At 34.0% G+C, this 24,200-nt stretch overlaps 1 protein-coding gene across 1 annotated transcript in view; it reads right to left on the bottom strand.

Moving 5' to 3' along the window:
- Positions 1-24,200, bottom strand: part of LEKR1 (leucine, glutamate and lysine rich 1) — a 331,218-nt gene that overhangs the window by 178,397 nt on the left and 128,621 nt on the right. The window contains exons 7-8 of the mRNA XM_082459714.1: positions 20,328-20,503; positions 5,240-5,425 (exon numbers count right to left, since the gene is read on the bottom strand). Of these exons, the coding sequence (XP_082315840.1) occupies positions 5,240-5,425; positions 20,328-20,503 (362 nt within the window). The remainder of the gene's footprint in view (positions 1-5,239; positions 5,426-20,327; positions 20,504-24,200) is intronic.

The raw sequence follows: 24,200 nt of genomic DNA, 5'->3' as shown, positions 1-24,200 counted from the left end.
CTTTTAATATCTTTGTCTTGATTTTGGTAACAGGGTTACCCTCGCCTTGTAGGGTGAGTTGGGAAATATTTCCAATTTTTGGTTGTTTAGAAAATATTGTGTAAAATTAGGATCCTCTGTTCCTTGAAAGTTGGTAGAACTTGCTTGTTAAATAATCTAGCCCTTTCCTGGTGAGAAGATATTGCTGCAATTTCTTGAATAGTTATAGGAACATTTAATTTTTCTGAGTAAGTCTTGGTAAGATATATTTTTCTAATAATATGTCCATTTCATCTAAGATTTCAAAATTGTTGGCAAAAGTTGTTGGCAGTGTTCACTTTTCTTTTTACTTTTTATCTGTAGTCACTGTTTCTGTTTCAAGCCTTATATTTTTCATTTGTATCTTCTCTCTTCCTATGATCAAACTTGCTAGAGGTTTATCTATTTTATTTTATTTTTTTATCATTGTTTTGTTTTATTGATCTTCTTTATCATATCTTTGTTTTCTATTTCACTGACTGCTGCTTTTATTTTTATTGTATTTTTTCTTCTACGTTCTTTGAGTTTATTCCCTCCTTCTGATGTAAGTATTTAAAGCTATAGATCTCCCTCAAAGCACCACTTTGGCTACATCCCACAAGTTTTTGATGCATAGTGTTTTTTAATACCATTCAATTCCAGATATTTTATATTCATTATAATTTCTGCTTAAACCCCAAAGTTATTTAGCAGTGTGTTTTTGTAAAATTGTGAATGGTACAAGGATGCCCACTATCCCTATTCTAGTCAAAACTGTATATGAAGCCCTAGCCAGTATACATGTCATGAACCAACTGAGTGATCCAACTGAATAATCCTAAGGTCCAATGAAAAAAGAAAAAAGAAAAAGAAAAAAGAAAAAATGAGAGATAGGGAAATCTAACAAGCTTCTAGGTAAATGAATGAGTTATCTTTAAAGGAAAAAGAATAAGAGCTGTAGGTAGACTTCTCATTTGCAACACTGAAAGCTAGAAGTCAAAGCACTAGCATAAACAGTCTACTGAGAGAAAAGAACTCAAGTATTCTACACCTAGCTAAGTTAGCAATACATCCATCAAGTTGAGAATTATATTTTATTTTGAATTTCTAAGGAACATTTACAAAACTTGATCACGTACTCAACATAAAGAAAAGCTTAACAAATTCAAAGAGGTATTATGTCACATTATTTAATTAGAATATCCCTAAGTTAAATAAATAATAAAAAAGTAACTCCCTTGCAAAACAAATTAGAAACTAAGAAATATATTCCTAGATAACCCTTTAACCTAAGAAAAAATAAGAAATACAGAATATTTAGATAGCATTGAAAAAGAAAATAATATTAAAAGCTATGAGATACAAAGTTTACTCAAACAAAAATTTATACTTTGAAAGCCTCTATTATTAAACAAAAAAGATGAGAAATAAAAGAACTTAGTAGTCCTTTCAGAAGTCTAAAAAATGAAAACAAAAAACAAAAAGAAACCAGGAAGAAAAAATTAATAAACATAGAAGTCAAAGGTAATGTCATGGAAAATAAAAGTAGTAGAAAGCATTAAAAAACAAAACAAAAACCCAAAAGCTAGTTCTTTGAAAGCCTGATAAATAATAAGAGATAAATAAAAGTAGATACCATTAAAAATCAGAAATCAGGTATCACCACAGATAGAGGAGATATTTTAAAAATAAGAGTATTACATGCCATATTATGGATACAAATCTGAAATCTTAGAGAAAAATGAATGATTTCCTGTCAAAATATAAGTAATAAAAACTGAGCTCAGAAGAACTGAAGATTTAAATAGTCAAATTACTACAGAAAACTCTGGAAACATTAAATAATTACCATTTAAAGAGGCACCAGAATCAGATGAGTTCATAATTGAATTTTACTTAATAATACTGGGTTCACATTCAAGTTTTATCTAACCTTTAAAAAACAGACAATCAAATGTTATTAAACCTATTTATTAACATCATTTAATTTTAACACAAAACTCTAATTAGTGCCCCTTAATAAAGAAAAATTATAGACCAATCTCATTTATAAATGTAGGTACTGAACTTATAAATAAAATATAACCATGTAGAAAATGGTATGTAAAAAAGTAGTATCAGGAAATTTAGTAATATGAATCCATTTTACCAGTTGGTTAAAGGAGAAAAAACATGCTTAACATCAATAGATGCTGAAAAGGCATATAACAAAATCCAAAAGCATTTCTAATAAAACATTTAAGTAAAGTTGGAATAGAAGGAAAATATTTGATTAAAAAGAAACAATATTGGGGCTTCCCTGGTGGCACAGTGTTTGAGAATCTGCCTGCTAATGCAGGGGACACGGGTTCGAGCCCTGGTCTGGGAAGATCCCACATGCCGCGGAGCAACTAGGCCCGTGAGCCACAACTACTGAGCCTGCGCGTCTGAAGCCTGTGCTCTACAACAAGAGAGGCCACGATAGTGAGAGGCCCGCGCACCGTGATGAAGAGTGGCCCCCGCTTGCCGCAACTAGAGAAAGCCCTCGCACAGAAACAAAGACCCAACACAGCCAAAAATAAATAAATTTTAAAAAAAAATGAGTTCTTTGCATTGTCCATAAGAACAAATCTTCTAAAAAAAAAAAAAAAAAAAAAACCAATATTTACCAAAAACCAAACATCAAATATAATTCCAAGTGGAAAAACACCGAATGATTTCAATTAAAATCAGGAAGTAGACAAGGATGATCACTGTCACCATTATTATTTAGCACAGTTTCAGAGGTTCAAATGGATTTAATAAGATATGAACAAGACAAGAAATAAGATAAAATATATAAACATTGGAAAGAATAGATGAACTCTTTTTGGGGGGCATTGGGGCTGGTCATATAAATGCACAGCTAGAAAATCCGAGAGACACTAAATAAAAACTACTAGAAGTAATATGAGAATTTTGTAAATTTAATGGATATGAGACAAATATATAAAAATCAATAGCCTTTTTTCATCTATCAATACCAGGACATTGAGATAGAGCAAATAGTTCATTCACAGTAGATGCAAATATGATAGTCATAAATTTTAAAAGAATGGCAAAGAAACATTCAAATAAAACTATAAAATTATATTAAAGAACATAAAACAACATAAGGACATACCATATCCTTGAATGAATAAACTTTTATAATATTAAAAAGACTTAGTATCACTAAGAATGTCAATTCTCTAAAAATTAGTGTAAATATAATGTAATCCCAATTAGAATCCCTGTTAATATCAGAATTTAATGATATTATCTTAAAGTTTATGTGGAAGAATACCTGCTGTGAATATGTAATACAAATATACAGACTGGAAGAGAAAAACTTTACTAGATATCTATCAGAGTCTTTGGATTAGAGGTAAATAAATGATCTTAAAGTTCAAATCAAAGAATAACTGCCTTCAAATATATATTTAAAAAGTAAGAACAAAGGAGAGAGAATAAACTTTACCAGCTATGAGAATATATTGTTAAGTCAAATGAATATGATATTAATGGTACATCTAATAAATTAGTGGAACAGAGAAGAGAATACAATAATAGACACTAGCATTTGTGAAATTTTGACATATGACAGGTAGTAGGTTTATTTAGTGGGAGAAGGATGGATTATTTAATACATAATACTGATACAACTGGCTATGTATTTGGAAAGAATAAAACTGGAGCCCCAAATCTCACATCATATAAAAAATAAATTCCATATATGCTACTGACTTAAATGAAAGAAAAACCAAGAGACCATATGTATAATCTAGGAATGGAATGGACTGTTTTAACCAAGACTAACCAGAAACAATAAAAGACATTAATTTGATGATACCCAAAAGAAAAACTTTGATATGGTGCAATTTACTGTGAAAAGTCAATAGACAAATTATACATTAGAAAAAAATTGAATAGAGAAGATAATTACTTTACTATACAAACTGCTCTTAAAAATTGTTAAGGAAAATTCTAGTAATACAATAGAACATTGGCAAAATCAATGAATAGGTAATTCACAAGAGAAAAATTAAAATATCTGATTTTAAAGTTTGTATCTAGTTTCATATTGCTTCTAAATTCATGTGACAACTTCTCTTCTCTTTCAGAATCAGTTCCTCTCCAGATTTCTCTAGTCTGTGGTGTGCTCCCATCATTAAAGACTTCCAAGCAAAGAAGTTCAGAGCCCTCTGTGACTTCTTTCTCGCCCTTGTCTACTCAGCCAGGTGTTTACCTCTCTATTTCTGGGTAGTTCTCTCAACCCTGATTCTATTTGAACCTTCCCAGTGTGGCCATGGAGAGGGCCAAGGAGACATAGTGGGATAAACATGAGTCTTGGAGTCCAACTAGGTTTGCTTTCACTCCCTGCCATTTACCAGCTATGTGGGAACAAGTATGTTACCTCTCTGGACCTTCATTCTCTCCTCTGTAAGATGGGATAATTATACCTGCTATTCATGATCATTGTGAGAAGTGACAGAAGTAATTTATGTACAGTGCTAACATGGTTTCTAGCACACATTAGGACCTAAAAAATGTTAGTTCTCTACCCTACTTCAGTTTCTTATGGTTAGTCTAGGGACTGGGTTACCAGCAAAGATATTTTCTAAATGGCTACCTGACTCCAATTTCTTGATATTTGGAACACCTCCATACGTTGATAGTAGCTTAATTTTGCTAAAACACTGCTTGTGTTATATCATTCTCCTGATTACCAATTTTCAAAGATTCCTTATTGCCTTCAGGAAAAAGTACAAATCCCATAACATATTCATTGTTCTAAGGTAAAAATTTTAAAGCCTTGCCCAAGGTTCCCAAAACATAATTTTTAACCTTTTCATTTGGGAAAATGAAGGAATGCCTAAAATTTTGGAATCACCTTATATAACAGCATATGCTATATTTTCCTTCAGTATTCTAAACCACCATCCACTGGGAATAATGATATACAAAAGAAAATTCTACTTTGTTTTCCTGAAATCTCACTTTGTACTTGAAATGTCTTTAATATATTCACTTAATACTTGCCACTCTAAATGGAAGAATAGGAATGGATGATAGCAAACATTTATCACAGAAACAGTTATTGGCATTGTTATTAATAATTAGGCATATTTACAACACAAACTAGTTAAAACAAGATTTTGTTGTGATCATGAGAGAAATTAAAATTTAGACATTACTTTATTATGTCTAGTTGCTAACAACAGCAAAAAAATAATTCTTTTACCTAGTACTTCCTTTTGCAAGTCATGGCATCTGGTTTGCAAGTTTACTTCCTGTTTTTTGGATGTCTCAATTTGCTGAGATCTCAATATGGCTGCATCTGACAACCATTTCAGATTTTTCATTTCCTCTTCAAGGCATACATTATTTCTCTGGGACACTGTCAAACTTTTATTTAGCATCTTTATTTCTGTAAAGAAAATTCAAAGTTTACAAATAGATAACACTGGATCATAAAACATTTCTTAAAAAATGATTATTTTCTTTTAGAAAATGAACAGTTGAAAGCCAACATGACTTCTCTGAGAGTATAGTGACACCTAACCAAAAAGTTAAGTTTTAATTTAGTAGTTATTCTGAAAAAGAAATGAAAAAAGGATTGTATTGCTAAATGATGCATGAAACCTTTTAGTAGTTTTTTTAAGCCTTTAAATTGTATTAAATGGCAATCCTTCCTGCTTTTTAAATACTCACGTGAATGAATAAAATAATATCCATGTAATGTTCTGGGTTTTATTGAAATTAAATTGTTTTCTTGGCAACATGATTCAGAAAAGTAAATTTAAATGTGCTAGCATGAGCTGGTTAGGAAGTATTTCTAGGAGATAACTAGGACATATTCTATACAAATTATGAAGAAAGGTGGTAGGGGTGGAGAGAAATAAAAGGATATAATATCTAAAACTAATAAATTTATGGGCAGAAAGTATTAGCTAATATATCTTAATGGTTCTAATAACACTCTGTCCCCTCAAAATAAGAGCAGAATTTCATCATAGCAATCAATTCTCATTATTCTATCTACTTAGATTAAGTTTAATAAAAATATGCCTTCACAGCATTATGTAGATTTAAATGTGCTAATTTTATATAATTTCGTGAGAAATGCATGGAACATTTTATCCTTCAGAATGATAATTATCAAGGTCTCCCTTGCTTAGTGTTTTCAGCACTGCTGCCTTAAGCCACCATTAAAATATACAAACACACATGCAATAATAATAAAAATACTATAAAATTTGTACAACCACAATTAACTGAACTGATGAAGATGTGATCTACATGAAAATCTGGACAGTCTGCTTTTTCAGAGAGCTCACTTGGCATTTCTTCCTTGCTTAGCTCATCCTGGACTATGTGATGGGTTTAGTGTGTTATTGGGTGTCAAAGGAGGTTGGCTTGGTTTACTGGTCTTGGAGCCATCACAGCAGAAATAGTAGCCACATGGGCCAGCGAAGACCAGAAGTAGACATCCATGGGACAGACATGGCTGCAGAGGCAATATGGCCAGTAAATGGTTACACGAGGGCTTCCCTGGTGGCGCAGTGGTTGAGAATCTGCCTGCCAATGCAGGGGACACGGGTTTGAGCCCTGGTCTGGGAAGATCCCACATGCCGCGGAGCAACTGGGCCCGTGAGCCACAATTGTTGAGCCTGCGCGTCTGGAGCCTGTGCTCCACAACAAGAGAGGCCGCGATAGTGAGAGGCCCACGCACCGCGACGAAGAGTGGCCACTACTTGCCGCAACTAGAGAAAGCCCTCGCAAAGAAACGAAGACCCAACACAGCCATAAATTAATTAATTAATTAATTAAATTTTTTAAAAAAATGGTTACAGGAGAAGTAAAGCAGGACGCTGAACAGAGCACAGAGAAGAGAACATGCCCCAAGGGATGGTGATGAGTAGGATCAGGGATGTGGTCTAAGCAGAGAAAAGCAAAATGCCTTTCTGTGGGAAGAAAGTACATCTGGAAGAAAAAGTGGCATTTAAGGTAGACCTAGGGCATGAACACAAGGGGTCTTGGCACCATCTTCACCTTTAATTCCTACTCAAAATGGAAAACCTAGAGAAATAATTTGTCAGGGATCAAATAAGCGGGGGTCTACTATATTCCAATGGTTCCTTTATATGGGAATTTTTTCCCCTTGGAATAGCTATATGCTTCTAAAAATTTATGGATATGTTCCCATTTGTATGAGGAAAAGTACTAACACAGTAGTACATAGAATTTTTTTTTTTTAAATTACACTATACTAGGTGTGCTTTATTTATTTATTAATGGCTGTGTTGGATCTTCGTTTCTGTGCGAGGGCTTTCTCTAGTTGTGGCAAGTGGGGGCCACTCTTCATCGCGGTGCGCTGGCCTCTCACTATCGCGGCCTCTCCTGTTGCGGAGCACAGGCTCCAGACGCGCAGGCTCAGTAATTGTGGCTCACGGGCCCATTTGCTCCGTGGCATGTGGGATCTTCCCAGACCAGGGCTCGAACCCGTGTCTCCTGCATTGGCAGGCAGATTCTCAACCACTGCGCCACCAGGGAAGCCCAGAATTTTTTTTTTAATGTAGTTAAAGAAAATAAGGAGGTTGCAATTTTTCTTCAGGCCTAAAAAGTCTTCCCGGGTAATTTTTCTAGCCATAATGGTAGCTTCTTATGGCTGAATAAACTGTACCATACCGTAACCATATCTGTCTATGATTAAGTCAGAATGACATTGCAGAGGAGTGCACACATGCTGTGACCTATTTATCGTTTGCCAGAATGGTACTGCTTAGGTTCACAGGCTGACTCTCTTAGTGTACACTACTATCTGTCTCTAAAATAACTCCTTGTGTCAATGTGACTTTCTATCTGACATTAAAAGAATAAGAATTTGCAATACAAATTCATTTGTGAAACATATTCTAACACATGGAAAAGTACAGTAAGATTTTTAACAGGAGGTTTCTAACATGGAAATAGGAGAGTAAACTCAATGGGGGTCAATTAACTCACCCTTGGCAAATTATACATCCCCTGTACCTATGGCAAACCTGGTGTCAAATACTTAATCCTACTTTCATCATTAATACAACTTCGTAATTGTCACTTATGTGTCCCAATTTGGGTTCATAAGTTATGATCAACCTATTCTGGTCATTGTACCCACCATACACTTTCCCTGTCTTTGCACCGCCCCATGAAGAAGGTCCTCCTAGCCTCATACGTTGGACCTACCACAGCTCTTAGGCTACCTCTGCCTGGAAATCTTTCCTGACCAGATCTGTAACTTGCGCCAATTACACCATTTCTATGGCACTGATCATATGCATACATGTGACCTACTATTAGACTGTAAGTTATTTTAGGCCAGAGGTAATATCTCATTCATTTTTTATTCCTCCCATAATTTCTGCCACAACATTCTAGAATTAATAGAAGCTCAATAAATAGCTACTAAATGAGTAAAGGCATTATTGCACAAAGCTTCTAATATACCACTAGTTGAAAATCCTAAATATGTGTTTATCTTAACTCTCCCTTCACTTCAGAGGCAAGCATTTTGAGCCCCAAATTATTTAATGTAAGACTTGATAAGGCAGTAAATACACACATCTAAAAGAAAGAAACATTTTTAATTGGATAAGCAAATAGGCCTATTCTATCCCCAATTTCATCAATTTTATGAAAAATGTGGACTACATTTCTAAGCCTAATTCAGAACTTGAATTTTAAAAGTTCAAGAGCTATTCGGTCAATAGTTATTTTAAGAGTGGAAGCAAATTGATTCTATGCTTGCTAAAATATTCTGCCTTGGTAAAAACATTATTTTTTTCTGAAATTTCTTCTACTAAAATAGCTATGCTCTGATTTGAGAAAACCTAATCTATGAAAAGTTAGACTTAAAAATATTGATTACATAAAGTGATAACCACTAGTTAGAAGAATAGGAAATACTTCACTTGTATCTTCTACTTAATATTCAGCATACTTTATCAGCAAGAAAATATTAAACAATGCCTTTTTCTAGAAACTTCCTTCCTATTTTGGACTTTGATTTTAAATGTAAATTAATTTTAATGTGAAAATCTTTCAAAGTATCTGAATAATGTGTGCAGTATATACGGGGTTTACTACATTTATTAGTTTGCTAGGGCTGCCATAACAGAGTATCACAGACTGGGTGGCTTAATCAATAGAAATTCATTTCTCACAGTTCTGTTGGCTAGACGTCTGAGATCAAGGTGTCAGGGTTGGTTTCTTCTGAGGGTCATAAAGGACAGATCTGTTCCAGGCCTCTCTACTTGGCCTGTAGATGGCCGCCTTCTCCCTGTGTCTTCACATTGTCTTCTCTCTGTGTGTGTCTGTTTCTAAACTTCCTCTTCTTGTAAGGATACCAGTTATTTTGGATTAGAGCCCACCCGTTTAAATTTAATTGTTTCTTTAAGAACCCTAACTCCAAATATAGTTATATTCCAAGGTACCAGGGAGTTAGGACTTCAACATACAAATTTGAGAGAGACACATTTCAGCCCATAATGCTGTATTTTAGAATAATTATTGGCATTTATGTTGTGATTATAAATATGCAAAAATAGGTGAGCATGTGGAGTATAGAAGATAAAATGGAAAACTGAAAACAACTGTGTTAGTATAGATGAATTAGGAGTTTATTTTACTTCTTATAAAAATGTTTCAAGTTTTATTTTACGTCAACTTTTCAAATGAAGAACTATGCCGTGCAGAATCAACTCACACCATAAGGATATATCCATGTGATCACAAATAAAATCTAGTATAGAAAAAAAGTATGTTATTTAAAATGTTTGTAATATTGTCAAAGTTTATAGCCGATAGATGTTTTTAGCTTTTAAAGTAAGTGTGACAGAATTTGCTAGCTGATGCAAGTATAATTATTAGTATTAATCTCATACAATCAATTTATTTGTCTTGATAAAATTTTTCTGTTGTTCTTAGTCCTGTTAGCTTAGTCAATGAACTTAAAATTATGTTACATCATTAAGTTTTTAGGAAGCCTCTATAACCTTATTACCAAGGCATACTGATATAAAATAATATTAAAAAACTCTGAAACACTAGATTTATTATTTAATGAAGGGATCATAAAACACCATATAGGTTTTTTTAAAAAAAACTATTTTGAAATACTTAGAGATTTACAGGAAGTTGTAAAGAAATGTATAGGAAGGTCCTGTGTTGCTTTTATTCCTCCTCTCCCCATGTTGACATTTTGTATAACTACAGTACTCTATCAAAATGAAGAAACTGCTCTTGGTATAATCCACAGAGCTAATTCAGATTTCACCAGTTATACACACCTTTCTGTGTGTGTGTGTGTGTGTGTGTGTGTGTGTGTGTGTGTGCATAGCTCTATGCAATTTTATCACATATGTAGCTTTGTATAACTACCAACATGACCAAAACATAGGATTATTCTATCACCACAAAGCTACCTCCTGCTACCCCTTTATAGCCACACCTACTCCTATCCCCACCACTATCCCTAATCCCTGGCAACAACTAATCTGTTCTCCTTCTCTATAATTTTGTTATTTCAAGAATGCTACATAAATAGACTTATATAATATGTAACCTTTTTGAGGCTGGATTTTTTTCACGCAGCATAGTCCCTTGAGCATGTATTAATAATCTGTACCTTTTTTATTGCTGAGTAGTATCCCAGTTTGTTCTTCATTCACTGAAGGACATTTGGGTTGTTTCCAATTTTGGTTATTATGAATAAAGCTGCTATGAACGTGTATGTACAGGTATCTGCATGAACTTAGGTTTTCACTTCTCTGGGACAAATGCCTAAAAGTGCAACAGCTGGGTCATGTAGTAAGTGCCTTTTTAGTTTTAGAGGAAACTGAAAAATTATTTTCTAGAATGGCTGTACCATGTTACATTCCCACCAGCAATATTGATTTGGTTTCTCTGATCCTTGCCAACACTTGCTTTGCTCAATTAAAATTTTAGACATTGTAGTAGATATATAGTAGTATCTCATTATGGTTTTAATTTGCATTTCCCTAATGACTAATGATATTGAACATTTTTTTCTTGTGCTTATTTGCCACCTGTATATCCTCTTTGATGAAATTTCTGCTCATTTATTTTGCCCATTTTCCAATTGCACTATTTTTTTGATGTAGAGCTTTGAGAGTTTATAAAAAATAGATTCTAGATACAAGCCCTTTGTCAGATATGTGCTTTGCAAATATTTTCTCCCAGTCTGTAACTTGCCTTTCCATCCTTTTAACAGGGTCTTTCGCAGAGGCAAAGTTTTTAATTTTGCTGTGGTCCAATTTATCAATTTTTCCTTTTATGTATCATGCTTTTAAGTTCAAGTCTAAGAATCCTAGGTTACAAAGATTTTCTTTTTTTCCTAAAAGTTTAATAATTTTATATTTTACATTTAAGTCTATGATCCATTTTAAGTTAAATTTTTTATAAGGTGTGAGGTTTGGATCAAAGTTTTTGATATCCAGCACCACTTGTTGAAAAGGCTAGGCTATCCTCTACTGAATTGCTGTGCACCCTTGTCAAAAATGAGTTGGGCTGTATAAAACATATAAGCTACAAGGATATGTTGTAAAATACAGGGAATATAATGAACATTTTATAATAACTATAAATGGAATATAACCTTTAAATATTGTGAATCACTATGTTGTACACCTGAAACTTATAAAATATTGTACATCAACTATACCTCAATAAAAAAAAAAACCCAGTTGGGCATATTCGTGTGGGTCTAAATAAATATATATACATATATATTTAATTTTAACATTTAATTGTGAAATAATTGACATTCATCACTGTATAAGTTTAAGGGGTACACCATGATGGTCTAATTTACATAGAGTGTGAAATGATTACCACAATAGGTTTAGTAACACCCATAATTTCATATAGATACAATAAAAAGAAAAAAAATTCTCCTTGTGATGAGAACTCTCAGGATTTACTCTCTTAACAACTTTCCTATATCTCATAGAGCAGTGTTAACTATAGTCATCATGTTGTACGTTATGTCCCTAGTAATTATTTATCTTATAGCTGGAAGTTTGTACATTTTGACAACCTTACTCCAACTCCCCCTCTCCCTCCCCACCTCCACCTCTGATAGCCACAAATCTGATCTCTTTTTCTATGAATCTGGTGTATAGTTTTTCTTGTTTGTTTATTTATTTATTTGTTTGTTTATTTATTTAGATTCTACATACAAGGAGATCATACAGTATTCGTCTTTCTCTGACTTATTGGGGTGGCCAAAAAGTTCATTCGGAATTTTCCATAAGCTGTAACGGAAAAACCCGAATGAAATTTTTGGCCATCCCAATGTTTCACTTAGCATAACATCTTCAAGGTCAATTCATGTTGTCCCAAATGGTAGGATTTCCGTTTTTATGGCTGAATAATATTCCATTGTATATATACACACACACACACACACACACCCCCATTCACCCATTAATGGATACAGGTTGTTTCCATGTCTTGGCTATTGTAAATAATGCCACTATGAACATGGGGGTACAGATATATTTTGGAGTTAGTGTTAATAAATTCAGGTAAAAGCTTAATTGAATAGTCAAGACAACAAACTAGAAATAAGAAACAGTAACAAAATAAAAGGGTGTCATTATAACTGACATTAAGCCCTAATAATTTTTGTAAATAGGAAATAAACCAAAATAAAATTATAACATTTTAACAGTTTTAAAGTATAATAAGTTCATTTCACCATTTATACCAGCATTGTCCAATAGAAATACAATGCAAGCCACATATATACATTAAAAATTTCTAGTAGCCACATTAAAAATGTAAAAAGAAACATGTAAAATTAATTTTAACAGTGTAATTTAATTCCACATATCCAAAATACTACCATTTCAAAGACAGGCTAGAGCCACATTCAAAGTGCTCAATAGCTCTGTGTGGCTGGTGGCTACCATATTGGACAATGTAGGTCTATATACTTCCTAGGCTTTTGGTCATCTTTTTGTGTAGGTGTGATAGTTACTCAAGCTTTACAAGAATTAACCTTCAAAAGCATTACACTCTATTTTCTCTGAATCTAAATTTAAGATAAAGATTATTTACTTAAAATTTTATATTGTGAAATTGGCATGTTTATATATTTACTAGAACTGCTGCTAATTTTAAAGTGTGCTCAAATGATCAGAGATTATAAAAAGGCAAGTATCAGCATATTTGTAGTTTTGCATATACTGGTACATGTTTGTATATATGTACCCTGAGGCTTCGATTGTGCTGATAACATTTAGTAAGAAGAAATTTTTTTAAAAAGAGGGGGAAAAACCCTTACAATAATATAGCTTCACTTTCACATACCCCAACTGTTATGGTCACTAAGCTCTTGCTTGGAAATTAAATATACTGTCCTTGTGTATGTATTTCCATCTCTGAGCTTCTGCAATCACCACTGTGTAACTTCCAAACAAAGCCCTCACACTTCTGATATAAAAGCAATATGATTTATTATAATGGTAAATGTTAAAGTTAAGGTTTGAAAACTACCTCCTGTCTTCTCATGTTAGATAAAATGTAATACTACTTGATTCTTCAATACCACTTTTAGGAATTAACTATGTTAAAGAAAAAAATGGGACAACATCATAGAGATTCATGAGTGAAGATGTTCACTGAAACCTTATTTATAAAAGCAAAAACTATGATCAACCTAAATGTCCACAAATAGAAAGCCAGTTAAATAAGTTAAGATACATTCCTACAATGAGATGTTATGTCAACATAGTTTACACAGTTAGTTGGCATGACTGTATATTTCCATGATATATTATTAAGTATATATATCTATGTGGTGAAAATAAAGATTAGAAAGTTCTATATCAAAATGTTAACAGCAGATATCTTTGTGTAATGAGATTGTAGATGATGTTCACTTCCTTCCTTGTTCTTTTTCTGTATTTTCTATGTGTTAACATTGAGGCTATTTTATGTTTATAGTCAGAAAAATCCTTAAAGGCATTTGAATTTGAAGGAAAAAAAAGAATCATCAAGTTTTGCATTTCCCTCCTTAAAGTTCAAAAAATAAGTTTCAAACAAGCTTTAAAAATCAGATTGAGAATTTTACTACTGATAGTAACCCATAGCTTCAGGCAGACATAACTCATAAACAAAGCCTCTCCTTTCTCCTTACTCTCTCTCCCTAGATATAGAAGTAATAAGTGAGCATTATCAAAAACATTTAGAAAATACTCAGAGGTTTTAAAAGGAACATAAAAATTATCAGATTTAATCTGGGTTAAAATTTGGGTGTCCTTTATTTCCATTTAAATTCCACAATGTTCACTGAGCACCTACACTGTGACAGGCAAAATTCTCTCAAAACACTAGGAAGACAGCATTCAGCAAAGCCATCAAAATTCCTGTCCTCCTGAAGATTATAGCCTAGTGTGAGGAGTTTGGCAGTAAACACATAAATCAGTAAATGGATAAGAATATTTCTGACAGTGATAAATGTTATTAAAAATGAAACAGAAAAATAGGATAGAGAAGTGTAAGGGAAGACTACTTTAACTAGGATGGCCAGCAAAGATCTCTCTGAAGAGGTGACATCTGAAACAAGACGTAAGTCGTAAGAAAGGGCAGCTACTTGTTCTGGGAGACCCTTAGCTAATCTCCCCTTCATGTACCTGCAGTACTTCCCTTTGTCCTTATATTATATGGGTCACATTCAGTGAGAATAAAGTGAGTGAGCTTTTAAAGTGAGGAAGGAGTAATATTCCTCCATGCAGAGGGGTTGTCAGTACCTCCTTGCTTTTCTATCTCTTTCTGTGATTGTGACATATTGCAGTCTATGTGCTCCTCTGTGGTTTACTTAAACTAAGTCCTAAAGTGGACAATTAGCTTAAAAGATTCCCCCAAAGAAATCATGCATTAGGGAAGATACTAATAATGCAACACAAATGAAAACAAAAACGGGTAGAGCTGATGCTTCTCCTATTCTGGTATGACTGAGTTCATCATTACTGACATTATGAGGTAAATATTCTATAATAAGATGTGACAAGACACTCAAAAATGAGAAAATTATCGAGACGTGATTTGAATGTGGATTAATATCCTCTATATTTGTCCCATTAAAATGGCTAAAATTTAAAAGACTGACAACACTAGGTGTTGACAAGGATATGGAGCAACTAGAACTCTCATACTTTGCTGGTAGGGATTTAAAAGGATCAACCACTTTGGAAAACTACTGGGTAGTTTCTTAAAAAGTTAAATATAACCTACCATAAGACCCAGCCATTCTACTCCTAGGTATTTACCGGAAAGAAACAAAGGCATACATTCATCAAAAGATATATGTGAATGTTCAAATAATGGAAATGATGCATAAAATACAGTATATCTATATTATTAACTGTAGTGGACACTGTCAGTGCCCTGCGCATATCCCTTGAACCTTTCAATGTTCTTCTACCAACTTCCAGTTCCCACTATTTGCATCTCTGTGCTGGAGGAATCTTTTCCCTGGAACTGCAGAAAGTAGCACTTCCCACCAAATGGCAGACTACAGGTGCCAAGGAGTTTACACTATCTGGGAGCAGCCCTTAACCAATGACTCTTGGGAGTTGATGTCCAGCTCCCTCACTCCTTGAGTGAGGAATTCTGAGGCATGTGTTTTAAACCATTTCTCAGTTTCTTCATGGGATTAAGCTCCAGTTGCCCACTGTAATAGTGCAACCTTTATTGGCTGCCTTTCTGTCCCTATACCTGCGTGAACTTCACTTCCCAAATAAACTACGTGCACTTATACCTTTGATTCAATGTCTGCTGAACTAGGACACTAACATACATGTGATATTTTATCTATATTAATATTGATCTCAAAAACATAACTGAATGAAAAAAGCAAGTTCAAAGTATAAGATACCATCTATATAAAATTTAAAATCTAATGTAAAAATAATAAATACAATTAGTACATGCATACATATTAAAGTATAACAATACTTTAACAGTACTTTATATTTGAAAAATATTTTCTTTTTTTAAAGGTAAAGTATTAAAAATTAACAATTTTTGCAGTTGAAAACATGGTTGTTATAATATTCATCTGTATTTGTCCAAATTTAATTCTCAAAATTAGTTAAAAATTTTGAGTATTGTCATATACAACTCATTTCTAAAGGCACATATTATATAATAAAATTAGGAAGCTGAAGTTATATGGTTAGAATGCTTTCTTTTTCAAACATTTAACTATAAAAAATTTAAAATATACAGAAAAGTTGGAAGAACTGTACTGTGAACTCAAATATACACACCACCTAGATTCTCCAATTAACATTTTACTATATTTGCTTTATAACATAGCTATTCCTCTATCCATCTTACATATTTTTGCATTTCAAGATAAGTCAATATATTTGACTCCCTAAATACTTCAGCACGCACATTGTTAATTAGCGTTCAATATAGATTTCTATTTTTTTTTTTTAATAATTAGGTCAGTTTTCTTTTTTTTTTTTTAATTTATTTATTTATGGCTGTGTTGGGTCTTCGTTTCTGTATGAGGGCTTTCTCTAGTTGTGGCAAACGGGGGCCACTCTTCATCGCGGTGTGCGGGCCTCTGTCGCGGCCTCTCTTGTTGTGGAGCACAGGCTCCAGACGCGCAGCGCTCAGTAGTTGTGGCTCACGGGCCCAGTTGCTCCGCGGCATGTGGGATCTTCCCAGACCAGGGCTCAAACCCGTGTCCCCTGCATTGGCAGGCAGATTCTCAACCACTGCGCCAGCAGGGAAGCCCCTAGATTTCTATTTTTTGAGTGAAATATACCCACAAAGAAATGCATAAATCTCAAATGTACCAATAGATGAGTTTTGAAAAATCCATCACTGTGTAACCCAAACCTCTATCAAAGTAGAGAGCATTACTATCACCAAAGAAAGTGCCCTCATGCCCCCTTTCCAGTCAATCCTCCCCTCTGAGGTAACTTCTGTTTTTGTTTTTTTTTTCCCACTATAGATTAGTTTTGCCTATTCTAGAACATCATATAAATGGAATCTTACAATGTGCATTATTTGTGTAAGGTTACTTTCAGGCAGCGTAATATTTTTGATGTTTATCCAAGTTACTGCATTACTGTAGTTCATTCTATATTCCACTGTTTATTCAGCCATTTTTTTTGATAATCCATCCTACTGATGTACTTCTGGGCTTTTACCAACTTAAGGCTATTTTGAATAAAGCTTGAATAAAGTTGTTGAATATTTTTATGGACATATGTTTTCATTTGGGGGAGATGGTAAATTCCAAAGAGAAGAATTTCAGAGACATCAGACAGATGTATCTTTAGTTTTATTAAAAAAACTGTCAGATCCTTTTTCAAAGTGGCTGTAACATTTTATACTCTCACCAATTTGTTTGAGAGTTCCAGTTGCCTTCCTTCCTCACCAAAATTTGCTGTTGTCATTTTTTTTCATTTTAGCCAACCTAGTGTGTATGTACTGGTATCTCACTGTGGTTTCAATCTGCATTTCCCTATGACTCATAATGCTGAGCACCTTTTCATGTCCTTATTGGTCATTTGTGTATCTTTCCTTGTAAAGTGTCTATTCAAATCTTTTGGCCATTTTTGGTTGGATCACTTGTCCTTCTACTTTTGACTTGTAGGTGTTCTTTATGTAACTCGGACAGCAGTCCTTTGTCACAGATTTTTTGAATATTTTCTCTGTCTGTGTCTTACCTATTCATTTTCTTAACGGCATCTTTTGATGAGCGTAAGTTTTTAACTTGATTAAGTCTAATTCATCAATTTTTGTTCTTTTGTTATTCTTACTTCTGTGTACTATCCAAGAAACCTTCATTTACTATCAATTCATGAAGATATTTTCCTGTTTCTTCTTTTATTGTTTTAGCTTTTATATTTAGCTCTGATTAATCCTGAATTAATTTTTATGGAGTTAAGGAGTCAAGGTATATTTTCCTATATGGCTATTCAGTTGTTCCAGCACAGTTGGTTGAAAGACTTTCTTTTTCCCATTGAATTGTTTTGGTGCCTTGTCAAAAGTGAAATGATCATTATCAACAGGGGTCATTTACAAGGCTATTTTGTTCCATTGATCTATTGTTGATCCATATGCCAGTATTACACTGACTTGATTACTGTGATTTTATAATAAATCTTAGAGTCAGATGATGTTAATTCTCCATTATTATTAGCTTTTTGTATTTTTTTTAGTGGTTGCTCTAGGGATTATACATCCTTAATTTCTTAGTCTACATAGAATGAATGTTGCACCATGTCACATAAAATACAAAAAGCGTGCAACCATATGGATCTATTACCCCATCCCCCTGTCCTTTATGCTCTAGCTGTCATATGTTAAATCAACATACTTTATAACCTCCACCATATGATATTATAATTCTTACTTTAAATGAGCATAGACAGTTTTTCAATTCAAAGGAAAAAAGAGTTTCATATTTACTGATATTTATTACTTATGGTACATTTTAACCCTTCCCTGGGGCTCTGTTCACTTTTTTCAGTGTTTATCTCTCTTCTTAAAATTGAATAATTTCTAATGATCTATCTTAAAGTTCATTGATTCTTTCTTTGGTAATCACAATATGCTATAAAAGTCTATCCAGTAAATTTTTATTTTAGATATTGTATTTTTTAATTCTTGACTTTCCAATTTTTAATAGTTTCTTGCTGAGATTTTCTCTCTTTTCATTCATTATTAGCTTATTTTCCTCTATGTCATTGAACATAGTTAACAGCTGATTTGAAATCCTAGTCAGCTAATGATATCATCTGGCCCACCTCAGGGTTGGTCTCTATTGACTGTCTACTCTTTTGAGTAGAAGCCATTTTCCTGTTTCTTCCCAGTTCAAGTAGTTTTGGATTGTATCCTAAACATTGCGGATGTTATGTTATGGAGACACTGGATTCTGTTATGTTCCTCTGGAGTATTGATTTTTTTTTTTTTTTTTTTGGTATTGCTTTGTTTTAACAGGTAGTTAACTTGGCTGAACTCAAATACTAAAGACTGTTTCCCCTAGGGTAGGTAGCAGGTAATGTCAATTGCTTTAGCCTTAGATGAGCTACTTAAGAGTCTTCCCTGTACACACATATTCTAGGGATAAGCCAGAGATTTGGGAAGAGTTTATATGCAAAATTTGAGCTCTCACTTTCTATCTCTTTTCAAGGATATCCTCTCACTTCTCAAAGCTGGGGCTGCCTTGATTTCTGTCCTCCAGTCTTAAAGCCAAAAAGACTATAGATTTCTATCAAAGTTCTAGCTTCCCTGCTTGGAATAGATTGTACCCTGCCCTCAATCTAATAGCCATAAAAAAAACACCAAAACAAACAACAACAACAAACAGGGAATTCACCCAGTGCCATCCCCTTCTTTCAATTAAAAAAATAATAGATTTCTTTAGTTCAGTTTTAGGTTCATAGTAAAATTAAGCAGAAAGTACAGAGAATTCCCAGATACTCCCTGCCCCCCCCCCACATGCATAGCTTCCCCCACCATCAACATCCTGCACCACAGTGGTACATTTTTTACAATTAATGAGCCTACATTGGCACATCATTACCATCCCAAATCTATAACTTACATTAAGGGTACACTCTTGGCGTTGTATATTCTATGGGTTTTGGCAAAATGTATAAGGACACCTATCCACCACTATACTATACAAAATAGTTTCACTGCCCTAAAATACTCCATGCTCTACCTATTCATCTTTCCTTCCTACCCTAGCAACCACTGACCTCTTCACTATTTCCATAGTTTTGCCTTTTCCAGAATGTCATATATTACAGTTGGAATAATCCAGTACATAGCCGTTTTAGATTGGCTTTTTTCAAATAGTAATAGGCCTTCTTTCAATTTTTCTTATGCTCCCTCCATGTGCTTGGTCTTGGTCACTCTCCAGTGTTTTTAGGTAGTTACTTTGTCCAGAATTTATAGTTGTTATCTGTGGGAAATCTGATCTAATTAGAGCTACTCAGCCATTAACAGAAAAGAAGTTTTAAAATACAAATTTGTACAATTAACAGGAATAACCAGACTTCTGGTCACAGTTCAAGATTGATGTATCAGAGCTTATCTTAGATCAGGCCTATAATTATTAAATTTCAGGGATGGAATAGATCTTAATGATCATCTAGTATACTAACAAATAACAGGTTTAAAATTAATCATAATTCCCATCACATAAAATGAAGTATCATTATTTCATTACTTATGATATACCATTTACCAAAAAAAGGACGATTATGTTCTAAATATATATAACAAACCTGTCAAGGCTGTTTCACTTATGGATTTAATTTGTAGAAAAACTTCTCCTTTCAGTGAAGTCCAGTTTTGAAAATTATCATATACTTCATTTTTAATACTGGTTAGCTCCCTTTTACTAAAAGTAAGTAATGAAAGAGTCTTATTCCAGAGATACTTGTATTCTGTCAATCTCTGACTGTAAAGAAGTAAGGAAAAGTTAGGATTTTTAAAAATGGCAAGCATAATAAAAAATATGTATTTGAAAAAAGGTTTTCTTTGAAAAATGGTTTTAGAGTGACCATACAATCTACTGTTTAAATGGAGACAGTTATGAAAGTAAAAGTAGGTGCTATCTGCATTTTGCTGAGATAACATACAAACTGGGGTTATCCCAGGAAGACTGAGGTATGTGGTCACCCCAACTCATTTCCATTGTGTTATAATATTTTAACTATAATTAAAGATAGCTAACTACTTTCATACACATTTTTCTATTAATCTTTTAAAATTAATTTAACAGCAAACATTTAGTGAAGGAAATTCAGTCAGAAGTGACTTAGTCAGGACTTCCCTGGTGGCGCAGTGGTTAAGAATCCACCTGCCAGTTCAGGGGACACAGGTTTGATCCCTGGTCTGGGAAGATCCCACATGCCACAGAGCAACTAAGCTTGTGTGCCACAACTACAGAGCCTGTGCTCTAGAGCCCACAAACCACAACTACTGAGCCCACATGCCACAACTACTGAAGCCCACGCGCCTAGAGCCCGTGCTCCACAACAAGAGAAACCACCGTAATGAGAAGCCAGAAAACCGCAATGAAGAGTAGCCCCCGCTCGCCACAACTAGAGAAAGCCCGCCTGCAGCAATGAAGACCTAATGCAGCCAAAAAAAATAAATAAAATAAATTTTAAAAATTAAAAACTGACTTAGTCACTGAGCCTAAAAGAGAATCTCAGATTTGTAGACAGCATTCTTCCTGTGCTATAGTCCTACAGGCAGTGTAAAACCTGGGGTAATAATAAATGAAACCTTTTTAAGTGACTGATCCAGTGCTTTTCCTACATCAAATGCCACAGCTCAAAGTAACCACATGTTTTTTTACCATCTCAATGATTTTTATTACTTCAGATGTCCTGGGTATCATTTACCTAATAATCAAGCAAGATGCAGACAAGGATATGAGTGTTATCAGCAAAAAGATGATGACTGAAGCCATGGGAGTTAATTATTTGGTTAATATTTATCTACCTAAGTAGACTAAGATCTATTATGCAGAGACTGTATCTGTCTTGTTCATCAGAGTCTCCCTTGCACCTAGCACAGTACCTACCACATAGTATGTACTCAACACATATTGATGAATGAATGAATGAATGAGTGAAAAAAATAGATCACTCTGTTGGAGGAATAAAGAAGTAAGAAATACTGAGGATAAAATACTGTACAACACTAATATTTATGGGAATAAATCAGAAAAGAAACCCTCAAAGGAGACGACAGAGGAGCAACCAGTGAGTTAAAAGAAAAGCCAAAAAGATAACATCGGAAAAGCCAGGGGATAAGAGAATTTAAAGTAGAGAGTTGTGGTCAGTGCCTAAGGCCTCAGACAGAGGCTGAACAGAGTCCATTACATCCGGTATTAAGGAGGTCTTTGGTGACCTCAGAGAGAGGCTTCAGGTAGGAAAAGACTGAGCAGTAAAGCAGAAGTGAGAAAATAGTTATGTGGTACCAGCAATCAAGAACCTTGATTGAGGCAGCAAGGAGAGAAAACGGAAGATACACAGTAGAATGGTTTGTTAGGATGGGAGACACCTGAGCGTTTACAGAGCTGAGCAGACAGTATGAGTGTAGTCACAGAGGCTAAAAAACACAGGCAAGAGATGTGATCATTTCTTGTGCAAAGAGCTAGAAAGAAAGGACAGATGTAAAACAAAGGCTGAAAGATTAGCCTTTGCCGGGAAGAAGAAGGGTGGTGTCATTCTGTGTGGTTAATTAATAAGGTCCACCTGAGTGACCAAAAGCCACAGGGAATCCTCAATCAGCATGCAGACCAGGGAGCTAAGAGAGATGTTGATTTCAAAAAAAAAAAAAAATCAAAGAAAGGGGTGGGGGTGAGGGAGGGATGGATTGGGAGGTTGAGGTTAGCAGATGCAAACTATTACATATAGAATGGATAAACAACAAGGTCCTACTGTATAGCACAGGAACTATATTCAATATCCTGAGATAAACCATAATGGAAAAGAATATAAAAATGAATGTATATAACATGTATAACTGAATCACTTTGCTGTACAGCAGAAATTAACACAACATTGTAAATCAACTATACTTCAATTTAAAAAAAGCCAAAAAAAAATCAAATAAAGAGTCCAACAGATAACTAAAGCAAAGGGGAGCAACGGTGAGGATGGGAAGTTTGAATGCGAAGCCAGGAAGTGGTAAGACAGAGACAAGAACTATGAACTAAGTCAAGGTTAAAGGCCTAATGGGCCCGATGTAAGGCAGCTGCTGGGAGCAAGTCATGCACATGGGGGTCAAGGCCTAAAGGGATATTTAATAGAAGAAAGACCAGATACGGATGCATGTGCTTCTGTAGGGAAAAAAGGCAGGAAACAGAAAAATCAAGCCTCTTAGCGAAGAGCAGATCCATCACATTTTGTGCGGCCTAGATCTTATATGATTGGTGTGGATAGAGGGATGGCTTTCTTGTAAAAGATGACTACAAAATTAGGTTTAAAAATGTGCACTTATAGATTGAGAAAAATCGTTACAAATAAAATTTTAAAAGTTAATAAATCTCATCAATATCACAAAATACAGAAAAACAATGTAACTTTTTAATAAGTAACAGCTCTACAATACTTTTTTTGGCTACAATTTTTGGCTACATGCTTTACAAGCACTTTTCATATGAGAACCATTTTATAATAATACTTTGTGTGGAGAGAATATAAAAATTATACAGCCTTTCATCTAGCAAGGCCATTAGTTTTATTATCCGTGGTAGTTTAGAAAGATTCTTTTAGCTTCACAGCCCATTATTGGTAATATCATGTAAATATTAAGCATTGTCAAATTTGGGAAAATCCTAATAAAAATTTTTCATATATGATAAAATTTTTGGCATTTCAAGTTTTCTTGGAAAATGACATCTTAAATTGTCTTTGAAATGATGAAACTCATGAACCAGCTTATCTCAGATGTCCTTGAAGTGGTATACTATGATATTTATGTTATATTCAGTGATGTCAGCAGCTTTGGTCAAATCAGCAAGAAACTTAAATCTTTCTCCAATGTATTCAAATAATTAACTCCTCTTCATTGAATGGATTACAAAATAATCCAAGAGATTTTATTGAAAATGTATCTCATATGATGTAATCTGAAAAAATGTTATAATTTGTTTTTTATGACAGAATAATTTCTATTGTTTAAATTGTTCATCTTTATTGCTTTTACTCCATTAATTCAAAAAAATTCATACACATCCCTATTTTTAGTCTGCAATGTCTTGCTTGTGTAATTGAAGCAGTCTAAAATGTCTTTCCAAATGGCAGTTATAATGTATATTCCCAAAACAACTTTCTCTCTCAGATTCCCCAAATGCCAGTGACTACTCCAAAGGCATACTGACATCAGAAGTAGCAGAAGGGAAATCAGAGTGCAAAGAGACAGAATTTTTACAATTATAATTTAAAACCGTCTTACTTTTGCCAGGGGCCCTCCCAGAAGCTTGGAAGGGGGTCCTGAGTGCGGGGTTCTGAAACTTAAGTATCATTTGACTCACAGGAAATACACCTGTGTTGATAACTTTAACTCTCTTTGTGAAATACAAGGCAAGACACACAGCTGGTGAGAGATGAGTAGCACAAAGATTTTAAACAGAATAT

The sequence above is a fragment of the Balaenoptera physalus genome (assembly GCF_965194825.1).
Source record: "Balaenoptera physalus genome assembly, chromosome: 4".
NCBI lineage: Eukaryota > Metazoa > Chordata > Mammalia > Artiodactyla > Balaenopteridae > Balaenoptera > Balaenoptera physalus.
The sequence above is the reverse complement of the archived record's forward strand: the minus strand, read 5'-3'. Positions and strand labels throughout refer to the sequence as shown.